Source organism: Rhincodon typus, chromosome 30 (genome assembly GCF_021869965.1).
Source record: "Rhincodon typus isolate 14 chromosome 30, sRhiTyp1.1, whole genome shotgun sequence".
NCBI classification, from domain to species: domain Eukaryota; kingdom Metazoa; phylum Chordata; class Chondrichthyes; order Orectolobiformes; family Rhincodontidae; genus Rhincodon; species Rhincodon typus.
Genome location: NC_063361.1, coordinates 28,768,154 through 28,782,068, shown reverse-complemented (window position 1 = coordinate 28,782,068; position 13,915 = coordinate 28,768,154). Strand labels below are relative to the sequence as shown.

Below are 13,915 nucleotides of genomic sequence, written 5' to 3'. Positions count from 1 at the left end.
AGATTTTTAATTAGTAATGTGATGAGAGGTTATGGAGAGTGGGCAGAAGAGTGGAGTTAAGGCCAAGGTGAGATCAGCCATGCTTGTAATAAACAACAGAGCAGGCTCGAGGGGCTGAATGGCCTATTCCTACTCCTATGTTCTTATGCTATGTTCTTAATCTATGAAATAATGCCACAGAACCTCAGAAGCCCACTTGAGAATGCATGCAGGGATTCAATTTAGTTCTCACCTGAAAGATGAGTGCCTCTGATAGTGCAGCACTCTTCAAGTGATACACTGCACTGTCAGCCTCAATTATAGGTCAAGGCTCTGAGCTGGTACATAGCCACACGAGCTACCCACTCCAGTGGCACAAGAGCCAATTCCAAGCCACAGCTGTAGCTAGAAACATCTCAAATGGAATGGGAGGTGCCAGATATGAATGTAAACCTGAGACTTAGGATCTCAAATGTGTTTTTGGGAGATAAGGAATCATTGGGATAATGTTGTAAGAGACTAAATTTAGAGAGAATCCAAGCCTTAAAGATTTGGATTAGTTAAAGGGTAAAGGCGGACAACAGCAGACAGAGCTTTTAAGAAGTTGGTTCACAAGTCAATGAAGTTAAGAACTAAAGTTTCAGCAGTTAATCAGACAATATTGTGGTAGTGGATGAAGAGGACTTTGGTGACAGACTATGCAGAGAACAATGACCCTAGGCTGGTGGTCAGAGAAAATAGCAAGACAGCACCCTGTTAGGCTTACTTTAAACAAACTACAAAGGAGCTGGATGGAGGCACATCAGAGTACTCAGGTAGTGGGATGAGCCAAATGGAATGGCTTCATTACTGTCAATGTTGAGCTGCAGGTCTTGTCAGATATACCAGCAGTGCCAGTGAGGCTCAGTTGAGACCCATCATGACACATTGGATTTGATCTTGTGTTTAAAAAGTATTTTGAGAAAAAAAAGAAAAAGCTTGCATTTCTAAAGCATCTTACACGTCTCAAGGTGTACCAAAACCCCTTTACAAGCAATGGAGTATTTTTAAAGTGCAGCCACTATTGCAATGCCAACAGGCCAACTTGCACTCAGCAAGTCCCTACAAACAGCAATGTGGTAAATGTTAGACATGTTCCTTAGTCTTTAAGAACAATGCCTTTAAGGACTCCAAGTGCAGAGTACATATATAAGACTACAACTTTGCCTACTAATCAGTCTGACAGGCTGGGCACTGTAACCAGATGGTCCACGGTAAAGATTGCTTCAGTTTGAAAAAGGGGTAAAGTGTAAATCCACCGCTTTGCTTCAAGTTAGGGAGAAATTAAGAAGGATGTTGCTCTCAGGTTTTAACACTGACAAGATTTATAAGCCTTGAAGATTGTCTGAAACAAGATTGCTCCATTGAATAAGTTTAATACGTAAAACAACAGTTTCCTTTTCCAGGAAGAAAAGCAATTAAAAGGCAATTGCAGGAAAAAATCTACCCAATCAGTAGTCAGGAAGGCAAGTTCAAAGGCATATTGTCAGGATTTGGGGTTTGAGTGAAGATCTGTAGCTCAGGTGCTGGTTGGTAGATATTGTAAAGGCTTCACAGGAGGCTCCACAGCAGTGAGGATGTCACCTAGTAAGGGGATGAAACGTCTGCTATCAAACTTCCCAGCTCGGCCAACATACCAACATCTACATATTGTCAGGATGTCCACAACATTCCCTAGTTTACATTGGAGCACAGTGGAGCGTCTAATAGATTTTAAAATGTTCAAACAGCATGCAGAACTATGCTTGCTAGGCTCAGACGTGTCTGATGCAGAAAAGCAAGGCATTATGATTTGCTTAGCAATTGGGAATGAAGATCTACACAGGCTTAGTAGTCAGGAAGAACAGCTAAAGAGCTGAAAGAACCCCAAAAGGTATGGGTCACATTGAAAGACCGTTTAGAGTCAGATTAAAATTTGAAGCTCATCAACCAGAATACATGTCATTGAGGAAGAAGCCCACATAGTTGAAAGATCATTTCATGAGCAAATGCAGAGAAAAGGGCTTATTATGTCATTTTTCAGATGAGGAGCTGGCAAACAGAATTGTTGCATTGATAATCACAACCACTCCCATGGATGCTTTTCAGAAATACTCGTTTGATAAACCAAAGCCTTGTAGCATCGATGAGATATCAAAGAATGGATGTAAATATAAAATGATTCTCACAGGTCGATGAAGCTTACAAGTCCTAAGTACAAACTCAATGATTGACACAATTACTAGAACACCTAAATAAAAAGCCATGAACTGATCCAAACATTATGCACAAGCAGTACACTGGAACTACAATACAGACCATCTGGTATCCTGTCTGAGGTGCAGGCAAGCATTGATTGACAAACCACAGTGTGACAATGAACAATGAGCGATGAACACTTATTTTGTACCTTCAATTTCGTGGGAAACTTCAATGTTCTCAAACCTTCTGAACTGTTTGCAAAAATTTGAATCATTTGTCCTTAGAAAACTGGTGACAATATGAGCTAATATTGACATAAATGCCAATATGCTAACGCTGCAGTTTAAAAAAGACCATGTTTCCACAAGCATAAAATGCTACAACAAAATATATCAATGTAAAACTAACAGCATACATGGATACACATGCACAGGGTCAATAGTGCTGGAGTGTATGTACAATCAAGTTAATCTGCCTGGCATTGCAGATTGTTACATTGTAGCCACTGTTTCATGGCAATTGGAGTATACCTCACGCTAGCCACAATCCATGGAATGAGTCAGGTATCAGATACACGTCAGAAACTGTAGCAGAATGTTCAAGAAAATTGCTGAATTGAACAGGAAAGAATAATGGAACTCCTCACTTTCTTGTGAATTAGTGAGGCCAGTTCTCTGCTGAAAAGAGAAGATTGAAAGTTTAGGAGGAAAATGCTGAACACTGGCTCCAGATGAATCCAAACTTGAGAACACTATCTTAGAGATGAGGGATATCTCTGCTCTCTTAGCCTCACAAAAATGAACAAAGAGCAAGAAGGAAGCAGACTGGGTATCAATTTGATGAAAAGATTTCCACAATGAAGCAGCTCATTTGTCAGACAGATGAGGTTACATACAAACATAGAAAGATAGAAAATAGGTGCAGCAGTAGGCCATTTGAGCCTGCACCACCATTCAATATGTTCATGGCTGATCATGCAATTTCAGTATCCCATTCCCACTTTCTCTCCATAATCCTTGAAGCCTTTAGCTGCAAGGGCCATGTCCAGCTCCCTCTTGAATATATTTAATAAACTGGCCCCAATAGTTTTCTGTGGGAAAGAATTCCACAGGTTCACAACTCTCCGAGTGAAAAAATTCTTCCTTATCTCCATCCTGAATGGCTTACCCCTTATTCTTAGACTGTGACCCCTGTTCAAAACGATCAGCCACAAAAGCATCAGCCTGAGTCCAAAGCAATGTCAGAGAAAATGACAGATCTTCAAGAAAAGGCAGAAGCGCAAAGCACATAGAGCAAGGATTTGCAAACCACTCACAGGGGCATGGGAAGATAGGAGCAGGAGTAGGCCATTCAGCCCCTCAAGCCTGTTCCACCATTCAATGAGATAATGGCTGATCAGTGGCCTAACTCAGAAGACAGTCATTTCAGAAATAAATGCTAGCAATAGTGCTTGAGTCAGAAAACCCAAGCAGAACATAGACAAAACCAAACACATGCAAACGGAAATTGTCCAGGCTTCAAAGAAAACAAAATAGAAAAAAAAGTCTTGACAAATAAAAATGAACAGACGGTACCACAGTGTGGAAATCAACAGCACCCCTGGACAAAACCCTTCATCACGTGATCTGGACATATCAGTAAATTACTCATGTTTGTAGAGACTCACAGGCTTACTTGTTACTGTAAATAGTTAAACGTTCCTTTGGGAAAGCAGGGGGCTGTTGTATATGTTTCCTTCAAGATATTTCAACTGTAAGGACTCCAGGTGCTGTGTGTATGAAGGCTACAACCCCACCTAGCAGTCAGTCTCGTTGCAAGTGTAGGCAATGCACATTGAAACCAGTTGCTCTGCTTTAATTCTTATTTTACAATTTATAATATACTTTACTGAGTTAAGGAAACAAATCCACCCAGAGCTCATCAATCCTGGATGAGTGACTGATTCTTCAGCCGCTAGCATTAACATGACAATAATTATCTGGCGTTTTCTTTAAAGTGAAGTTGATTGCAGGGTAAATATTGGCAAGGACACTGGGGATAACTCCCCAGTTAGGTTTTGAAACAGATCTGTGGGATTTTTTATGCGAACTTGAGAGGGTCTTGGTTTAACATCTTATCCAAAAGACAGCACCTTGAGCGGTGCAGACTCTCTCAACACTGCACTGGAGAGTCAACCTAGAATTTGGTCTCAAGTCATGGAGTGGATCTGTAAAGTCACAAGCCCCTGACTCAGAGCGAAGTGGGCTACCAACTGAACCACAAGCCAATGGGTTCCAGCCTGAGAACCCTGCCTCACCTCCTCACTCTTCAAAGTGTGTCCAACATCAAGAAGACACAAGTCAGGAGTGTGATGGAATAGTCTCCACTTGTCTGGATGACTGCAGCTACAACAACACTTCAAGATGCTCAGTAGTATTCAGAACAAAGCAGACCACTTGAGCATCACTCGATTTAATACCTTCAACATTGACTCCCCACATTACCGATGCACAGTAGCAGTAGTGTATACCACCTAAAAGATGCAGTGCGACAACTCACCAAGGCTCCTTAAACAATACTTTACCGATCAGTGAGTTCCAACACTTTGAAGTACAAGGTACATGCAGGTATATGGGAATACCAACAGTCCCCCTTAAAGCCACCCACAATGGATTCACTGTTGTTGGGTCAAAATCCTTGAACTCCTTTAAAAATAGAACTGTGGGCGTCCCTACACCTAGTTCGCTACTACATTTTTCAGGGCAATTAAGGACAAGCAATAAATGCTGAGCCAATGATCCCCACAATCCCTGTTGAATTAAAAAACAAAACTTGCTTTTCTGGATGGTGGAATTGATGCCATATGCCTCAATTTAAGCGTTGTTACTTTATTCCTCATTGTGTCATAGCTTAATTGTTCAATTATTCTTCTATTTCTTTCAGAACCTAACCTTTTAGTAATTTTGTACTGACTAGATCAGTAATCTTACCATGAAGACTGTCAGCACGTAACCAAGACATCAATTGATTCTTTTCTTTTGGCACTGAGAGGCCTGAAAAGGAATTGGAAAAAGAGCCATGAGTTAAGCAAACGCTGGGAGCAGTATCAGAGCTGCTAGGAACAAACATGAATGTTCTTCTGTTCTGCGAACACAAAAGCATTTACTCAATGGATATTTGCCGATCATTGAAAAGCTTAGATGTGTGATTTAGTGACTGAAGTTCTTCCATATCAAAGATAATGCAGAAGGTAAAGAAATGAGGAACCTTTACAGTGGGAAATGAACTCATGCAGATCCAATAGTTTCTAGATTCAATCCTTTGGCTCACACTGTGTTAGCTCCTGATGTCTGGAGGAAATGTAGGGGCACTACAATTGGTTCTGTACTAGGGAGATAAAACAAAACCAGACCTTGCTCCTTCTTCTGATTATAGAGTCATAGAGTTGTACAACACAGAAACAGACTCTTTGGTCCAATTCGTCGATGCCAACCAGATATCCTAAATTAATCTTGGTCCCATTTGCCAGCATTTGGCCCATATGCCTCTAAATCCTACCTATTCATACATCCAGCCAAATGTATTTCAAAGTTGTAATTGCGCCATCCTCCAGCTCTTCCTCTGGCATCTCATTTCGTACATGCACCACCCTCTGTGGAAAAAGTTGCCCCTTGGGTCCCTTTTAAATCTTTCCCCTTTCACCTCTCATATGCCCTCTAGTTTTGGACTCCCCTACCCTGGGGAAAAAGGCCTTGGCTGTTCACCCTATTCATGTCGCTCACAATTTTATAAACCCCTATAAGGTCACCCCTCAGCCTCCGACATGCCAGGGAAAATAGTCCTGGCCTATTCAGCCTCTCCCTGTAGCTCAACCCCTCCAACCCTGGCAACATCCTTGTAAATCTTTTCTGAACCCTTTCAAGTTTCATAACATCCTTCCTATAGCAGGGAGACCAGAAATGAATGCAGTATTCTAAAAGTCACCTGAACAATGTCCTGCACAGCCACAATATGACATCCCAACTCTTATACTCAATGCACTGACCAATGAAGCCAAATGCCTTCTTCATCATCCTGTCCACCCGTGACTCCACTTTTAAGAAACTATGCATCTGCATCCCAAGGTCTCTTTATTTGGCAACACTCTCCAGGGCCCCATCATTAACTGTCTAAGTCCTGCCCTGGTTTTCCTGACCAAAATGCAGCACCTCACATTTATCTAAATTAAACTCCATCGACCATCCTCAGCCCATTGGCCCATCTAATCAAGGTCTCGTTGTATTCTGAGATAATCTTCTTCGCTGTCCACTACACCATCAATTTTGATGTCATTTGCAAACTTACTAACCATACCTCCTATATTCACATCTGAATCATTTATGTAAATGACATAAAGCAGTGGACCCAGCACCGATCTTTGTGGCACACTGTCAGTTATAGGCCTCGAGTCTGAGAAACAACCTTCTACCACCACCCTCAGTCTCCTACCTTTGAGCCAATTTTGTATCCAATTGGCTAGCTCTGCCTGGATCCCACATGATGTAACCTTGCTAAGCAGCCTACCATGTGGACACCTTGTCAAACACCTTGCCAAAGTCCATGTAGAGGACATCCACTGTTCTTTCTTCATCAATCTTTTTTGTCACCTCTTCAAAAAATTCAATCAAGATAATGAGACATGATTTCCCAAACACAAAACCATGTTGACATCCCCTAATCAGTCCTTGCCTTTCCAAATACATGTAAATCCTGTCCCTCAGCATCCTCTCCAACAATTTACCCACCACCAACGTAAGGCTCAACGATCTATATTCCCTGCCTTTCCTTACAGCCTTTCTTAAATAATGGCACCACATTAGCCACCTCCAGACTTCTAGCACCTCACTGTGGCTGTCGATGATACAAATATATAAGCAAGGGGCCCAGCAATCTCTTCCCTGGCCTGAAAGTTCCCTCCAACAAAGTTCTGGGACACACCGAATTAAGTTCCACGAATTTATTTACCTTAATGCATTTTAAGACCTCCAGCACCTCCTGTTCTGTAATATGGACACTTTTCAAGATATCACTATTTATTTCCTTAAGTTCCCTAACTTCCATGTCCTTCTACACAGCAAATACTGATACAAAATATTTGTTCAGTATCTCTCCCATCTCCTGTGGTTCCATACATAGACAGCTAAGTTGATCTTTAAGGGGCACAATTCTTTCCCTAGTTACTCTTTTTCCCTTAATGTATTTGTAGAATCTCTTTGGATTTACTTAATCCTATTTAGCAAAGCTATCTCATGTCTCCTTTTTGCCCTTCTGATTTCCCTCTTGAGTATATTCCTCTAGGGACTGACTTGATCCCAGCTGTCTATACCTGACATAAGCCTCCTTCTTTTTCTTGACCAGCCTCAATTTCTGCAGTCATCCAGCATTTCCTACACCTACCAGTCTTTCCCTTCACACTAACAGGAATATACTGCCTCTGAGCTCTCGTCATCTCATTTTTGAAGTCCTGCCACTTTCTGACTGTCCCTTTACCAGCAAATAGCCTCTCCCAATCAACTTTTGAAAGTTCTTGCCCAATAGCATCAAAATTGACCTTATTCCAATTTAGAACTTTAAGTTTTAGATCAGGTCTATCGTTTTCCATAATCATCTTAAAGCCAATAGAATTATGATCTCTGGTCCCAACGTGCTCCACCACTGACACCTTAGGTACTTGCCCTGCCTTATTTCCCAAAAGAAATTCAAGTTTTGCTCCTTCTCCTGTAGGTTCATCCACATACTGAGTAAGAACATTTTCTTTAACACACTTAACAAATTTCTCTCCATCCAAGCCCTTAACAATTTGGCAGTCCCAGTCTATGTTTGGAAAGTTAAAATCCCCTACCATTACAACCCTATTATTCTTACAGATACCTGAGAGCTCCTATATATTTGTTTCTCAATTTCCCGCTGACGGTTGAGGGGCCTATAGTACAATCCCAATAAGGTGATCATCCCTTTCTAATTTCTCAGTTCCACCTAAACAACTTCCCTGGATGTTCTCCAAGCGATATCCTTCCTACGTACAACCGTACTGTTGTCCTTAACCAAAAAAACACTCCCCCTCCTCACTTTCCCCCTTTTCTATCCTTCCTATGGCATCTATACCCTGGATCATTAAGCTGTTCTCTCATTAGAGAGAGAGAGAGAGAGAGACAACTGGTTTAATCCTTGGGTCAGACAGCTTGAGCGAGGGGAGAGGTTGAGATGTACAACCCTATGTGGTAACTTTAGCCGATGTGGGAACTGAACGTTAGCCACATCACGCTACATCGCAAACCAGCCATCCAGCTAGCTGAGCCCTTTAGTAATTTCATAGTCACCATTACTGAGAATATTTTTTTTCCGTACTTTTTTATAAATGCAATGAATTTATATTTCACCATTTGTCGCGGTAGGATTTGAACTCATATCTCTGGAGTTGCACTTTTTTTTAAACAGAGAAATAAAGAAAATAGGTGCAGGAGTGGGCCATTCAGCCCTTCAAGCCTGCATCACCATTCAATATGATCATGGCTGGTCATGCAATTTCAGTCTCCCACGCTCGCTTTCTCTCCATACCCCTTGATCCCTTTAGCTGCAAGGGCCATGTCCAGCTCCCTCTTGAATATATCTAATGAACTGGCCCCAACAGCTTTCTGTGTAGAGACTTCCACAGGTTCACAACTCTCTGACTGAAGATCTTGTTCCTCATCTCAGTCCTGAATGGCTTATCCCTTATTCTTAGACTGTGCCCCCTAGCTATGGACTTTCCCAACATCAGGAATATGCTTCCCACATCTAGCCTGTCCATGCCCATCAGGATTCTATAGGTTTCTATGAGATTCCCCCCTCATTCTTCTAAATTCCAGTGAGTATAAACCCAGTCGATCCAGTATTTCTTCTACGTCAGTCCTACCATCCTGGGAATCCGTCTAGTGAACCTTCTTCGCTGTAGTCCCTCAATAGCAAGAATGTTCTTCTTCTTTTCTGATTTGGCTTTTGCCATGGTTTCTCCACTATGGCGAACGTTAGGGCAATTTAAAAAGCCAAGGCCATCCAGAATCGAGATGCCATTTACTGCGAAGAACTGAATCACAGAATTGTTTCTAGGCCATTCAGCCTGTCAGGTCTGCACTGACCCTCGGAGCACTTTCCCACAATGCCATTTTTCTGCCTTTTCCTTGTAACATCGCATGTGTTTTGTTTGAAATACTCACCATCTGCTCTCCTGAAGGTCTCAATTAAACCTGTCTCCACCACAATTCCAGGCAAATACCACAGCACTAGAGTACACCTTCTGGAGGGTTTCCTTCATAAACCTTTAGAAGACGAATGGATCTGGCTTAGGGAAGGGTGAAACAGGAAAATGCTCAATCACTTACAGAGTGTGTCATCTTCTGATACAGTCAGGTCCCACACTTTGTAGGCGAGGACTGCTCCCTTGGGAATCTCCATTGTTCTCTCAGTCAAAAGAGTGCACTCTGTACCTGCCTGAAGAAAAGTATACTCATTAAACGTAAACAGGCGTGAGATACAGTCCAATCAAGACCTACCTCTCTACAGAAATTAAGAAGCATGAATCACTGGTTTAAGTTTTTCTGTGAATCCAGGGATTTATATAACTGCCTTAAGAATCTATTTGTTTCGAATGGTCACTGAACCCTAAATGTTAACTGTTTTTCTCCTCCATGGATGCTGCCAGACCTGCTGAGTTTCTATAGCAATTTCCATTTTTGTTTCAGATCTTCAGCTTCCTCATTTCTTTGCTTTGTTTTTACGGTTTCCTATCCTATATTCTGCTCAGTGTTAATGTTAATCAGGACCTGAGTTCTCTCCTGTACTTGTTTTGTTCGCCAAAGCTGGGGTCAGGGCAGACTGTTGAATATCTTCACCCTGCTAATTGCCTTGCTTTTTAATCTTGTTTATTGCCTCTTGTAGGACATTACATCAGTGGTTCCCAATCTGTTCAGTACCCAAGGCAAACTTCAGTGAGACAAAAAGTTCCACAGTATACCCACTGTTTGCAGCTGAATTGATGACTCACAAATGTCCACATTTACTTACATATTCTCCGGTTATGGCCTTACTAGACAGCTTTGCAACACAGTTCATCCAATAAGTTAAAAAGGATGAAAAATATTAATGTTTCAAATATCCTATCTTTGACTGTGAAAAACTATGCATTTACAGCTTTGGAGGCCTGCACATGTACAGTTGATGGGAGTTCTTGGTGTCAGTGAATACTACCTTCAACAATAGACACTGAGGCTCTGCAAGAGATCAGAAGCGCCATGCAGCCTTGACACTCAGGTAAAGCAGTGCTGCTTCCCAGTTATTTTGTAGTAGTAGTCTCACCTAGCCATAGCTGACTAGTTGAAAACCACTTCATTACGTAACCTCAGGCGGAATGGATAGTGTCTGTATCATCTTCAAATCCCTCCATGGTCTTGCCCTACTCCATCTCTATAACCTTCACAAGGCCCTCTGACCCTGTGTGACCTCTGTTCCCCTCCCATTCAGGCCTTTTGCATTCCCTGAAATTTAATCACCCACCTCTGCAGGCCATCTCTTTGATCAGGGCTAGGATCAGAGCTCTCTAAATTCCCTCTCTAAACTTCTGGGCTCTTGGTCCCAGTTTAGAATTCCTTAAAACTGTTTGTGATCAAACATTTGATTCAGAATCATATAATCTCTACAGTACAGAAAGATGCCACTCAGCCCGTCGAATATTCACCAACCCTTCAAATAGCATCCCACCTAGATACAGCACCCTGCCCTATTCTTGTAACCCTGCATTTGCCATGGCTAATCCACTTAGCCTACACATCCCTGCACACGACAGGGCAATTTAACATGGCCCAAATTTACTTGCTCTAATACCTCCAAATGGTTCTTGGTGCTAAATTTTACACTGGATTACACAGGACTACAAAGGACATACAGCACAGAAACAGGCCGTTCAGTCTAAGCAGTCCAATGCTCCACACAAACCTCCTCCACCTTTCAGGTTATAACTATCTAGAACCATACAGTACAGAAGAGGCCCTGCAGCCCATCAAGTCTGTACTGCCAAAAATATAATAATCCCATCTCTATCCAATGCTTGTCTAGCTTCTCCTTAAATACATCTATACTATCTGCTTTGGTTAGCTTAGTTGGCTGGACTGCTGGTTTATAATGCAGAGTAATACCAACACTGGGCCCAATTCCTACACCAGCTGAGGTTAGCATGAAGGACTCTCCTTCTCAACCTCTCCCCTCAACTGAGGCACAGTGTCCCTCAGGTTAAACTAACACCAGTCATCTCTCTAATGATCTGGTAAGATTATGGTGACTTTACCTTAAATTCATTTCAATCATTTCCTGTCTTCACAAGCTTCTCATCACTCTTTGCCTAAAGAAGTTTCTTCTGAATTCCCTAAATTTCTTGCTGAACACCTTATATTAATTATCTCCAGTTATTGCTCCTCCCCACAAACAGAAACAATCTCACTATATCTGAAGTATCATAACATGTTATCATTTTAAAGTTTTCTAATATGATTCCTCCTCAGCCTTCATTTGTAAACAGAAAAGATTCAGAGTTTGTCAATCGTTTCCTGATTGAAGTGATCGCCTTGTGTCTCAGGTTGTTTGCTGTTGGGATGTTCTTTGCAGCATATTTTCCCAACAGTGACACGGACACTGCTTGTGTGACTCCCGTACTCTGATTCTGAACTTCCTGGATTCGTGGAAATGCACAGTGTGTAGTTCCATGTATGAATTGAGCTACCCTCTCAGTTGTCTGGTCTCAATGCCTGGTTGAATCACTGCACTCCCCTGGTCTGCACAGCATAATTCCCTCAACATCCACACTCCTTCTATCTGGACAGCACAGACACCCTGCAACCCTTACCCTCTGCTATGGTCCCCCACACCAAAGTGTACTCATTTTCTTCTTTGAGAGTTGGTCATCATGATTACAAAATATTTGCATTAATGCTCACCTTCTAGCGACTTCTCTGTTTGCTCTAGCCCTCAGTCATCGTCCAGGCTTCACCAATCAAGCACAGTGAGAATAGATCAGTTATCAGACTCTCATAATCAATCACTAGCTATCAACTATTCACCATGACAGACATCATGAAAGACACTATATAAATGCTGCTAGGTGTGTGGTGAGATTGTTCTATTTTAAGACATCTTTGTGCGACTGTTTTAGTAGATCGCTTTATGACTGAAAATGTTATTTCCCTTTCATTGATCTTGGTTACTCAGAAACTACAGCAGTCCCAATGGCTACTTTCTCAGTGCCATCAGCTACTTCATGCAGCCACCCATACCTTAGAGATGTCAGACAATGCGATGTACACTTTTGATTCTCCCTTGTTAAACTTCTTAAGTGAGATGGGCTTTACAGACATTAATGTTTCAGTTACGATGCAGAGATCTCCTGAGTAACTATTTTTAATCAGCTTCCAAGAAGGTCCAACTTTTCTGAAAGCAGAAGAGAATTGTAAATGAGTGGGATTTCAGAACATTCATTCTACAAAAATGCCAGAAACCCTGATATCCAAACCAAGGTGTTAGCTCTCGCAGCAGAGACATGTCAAGCATCAGCTTATGAGGACTGGGGTGAATTTTAATTTGTGACTTCCAAACCCATCCACAGGAGGAAATGTGGTACATACTTCCACCACTTCCTCTGGCAGATCATTCCATACACGCACCACCCTCTGTGTGAAAAAGTTGCCCCTCAAGTCTCTTTTAAATCTTTCCCCTCTCATCTTAAACCTATGTCCTCTAGTTTTGGACTCCCCCACCCCTGGGAAAAGACCTTGGCTGTTCAACCTATCCATTCCCCTTGTGATTTTATAAACATCTACAGGGTCACCCCTCAGCCTCTGACACTCCAGGGAAAATAACCCAGTCTATTCAGCCTCTCCCTATAGCTCAAACCCTCCAACCCTGGCAACATCCTTGTAACCTTTCCTGAACCCTTTCAAGTTTCACAACATCTTTCCTATAGAAGGGAGACCAGAATTGCACGCATTATTCCAATAGTGACCTAACCAATGTTCTATACAGCTGCAACATGACCTCCCAATTCCTATGCTCAATGCACTGTCCAATAAAGGCAAGCATACCAAACACCTTTTTAACTGTCCTGTCAACCTGTGACTCCACTTTTAAGGAACATGGAACCTGCACTAATAAGTACCACCATGTTTTCAAATTATTCTTTCAGGAGATGTGGGCATCGCTGGCCGTGCCATCTCTAATTAACCTTGAAGGGGTCCCTATCTAATAAAAGAAGTCAGGCTGGCTACAGTGTCAATAAGAAGTCCTCCTGCTGAAACATTGGCAGCCCACTGTTAGAGATGCAAGCTGCTGATGTAGGTTGGGATGCAAGTATAGGTTTGGGAGACTCAGTAGTCACGTTCAAAAGATCAACTCTTGGAGGAAGAATAATTGCAAGGATTTGTGGAAAGAGGGAGGGAGTGAAACCAAATGGGCCTCAAAGGAGTGGTACGGATTTGATGGCCCTTTTCTGTTCTGCACTGCCACGTAGATTAAGAACGAAACTTATTTTGTTCCCTGCAGACATTGCAATAACTTCAAAACAGAACACAACTGCCTGACATTCATCTCAGAGGATGTACACCCTCCACAGGGTACATATAGACACAGCTCTAGCCATCTTGCAAGTACAGCCAAGAGGTTAGAATGGGGTTAGTGG

The 13,915-nt window shown here is 42.1% G+C and overlaps 1 protein-coding gene across 4 annotated transcripts in view; it reads right to left on the bottom strand.

Annotated features, from left to right (window-relative positions):
* Window positions 1–13,915, bottom strand: part of LOC109930459 (gasdermin-A-like) — a 56,042-nt gene that overhangs the window by 15,570 nt on the left and 26,557 nt on the right. For all 4 annotated transcript variants that reach the window (XM_048614660.1, XM_020529939.2, XM_048614661.1 and 1 more), the window contains exons 4-6: window positions 12,519–12,672; window positions 9,579–9,687; window positions 5,169–5,231 (exon numbers count right to left, since the gene is read on the bottom strand). In XM_048614660.1, coding sequence (XP_048470617.1) covers window positions 5,169–5,231; window positions 9,579–9,687; window positions 12,519–12,672 — 326 coding nt within the window. The remainder of the gene's footprint in view (window positions 1–5,168; window positions 5,232–9,578; window positions 9,688–12,518; window positions 12,673–13,915) is intronic.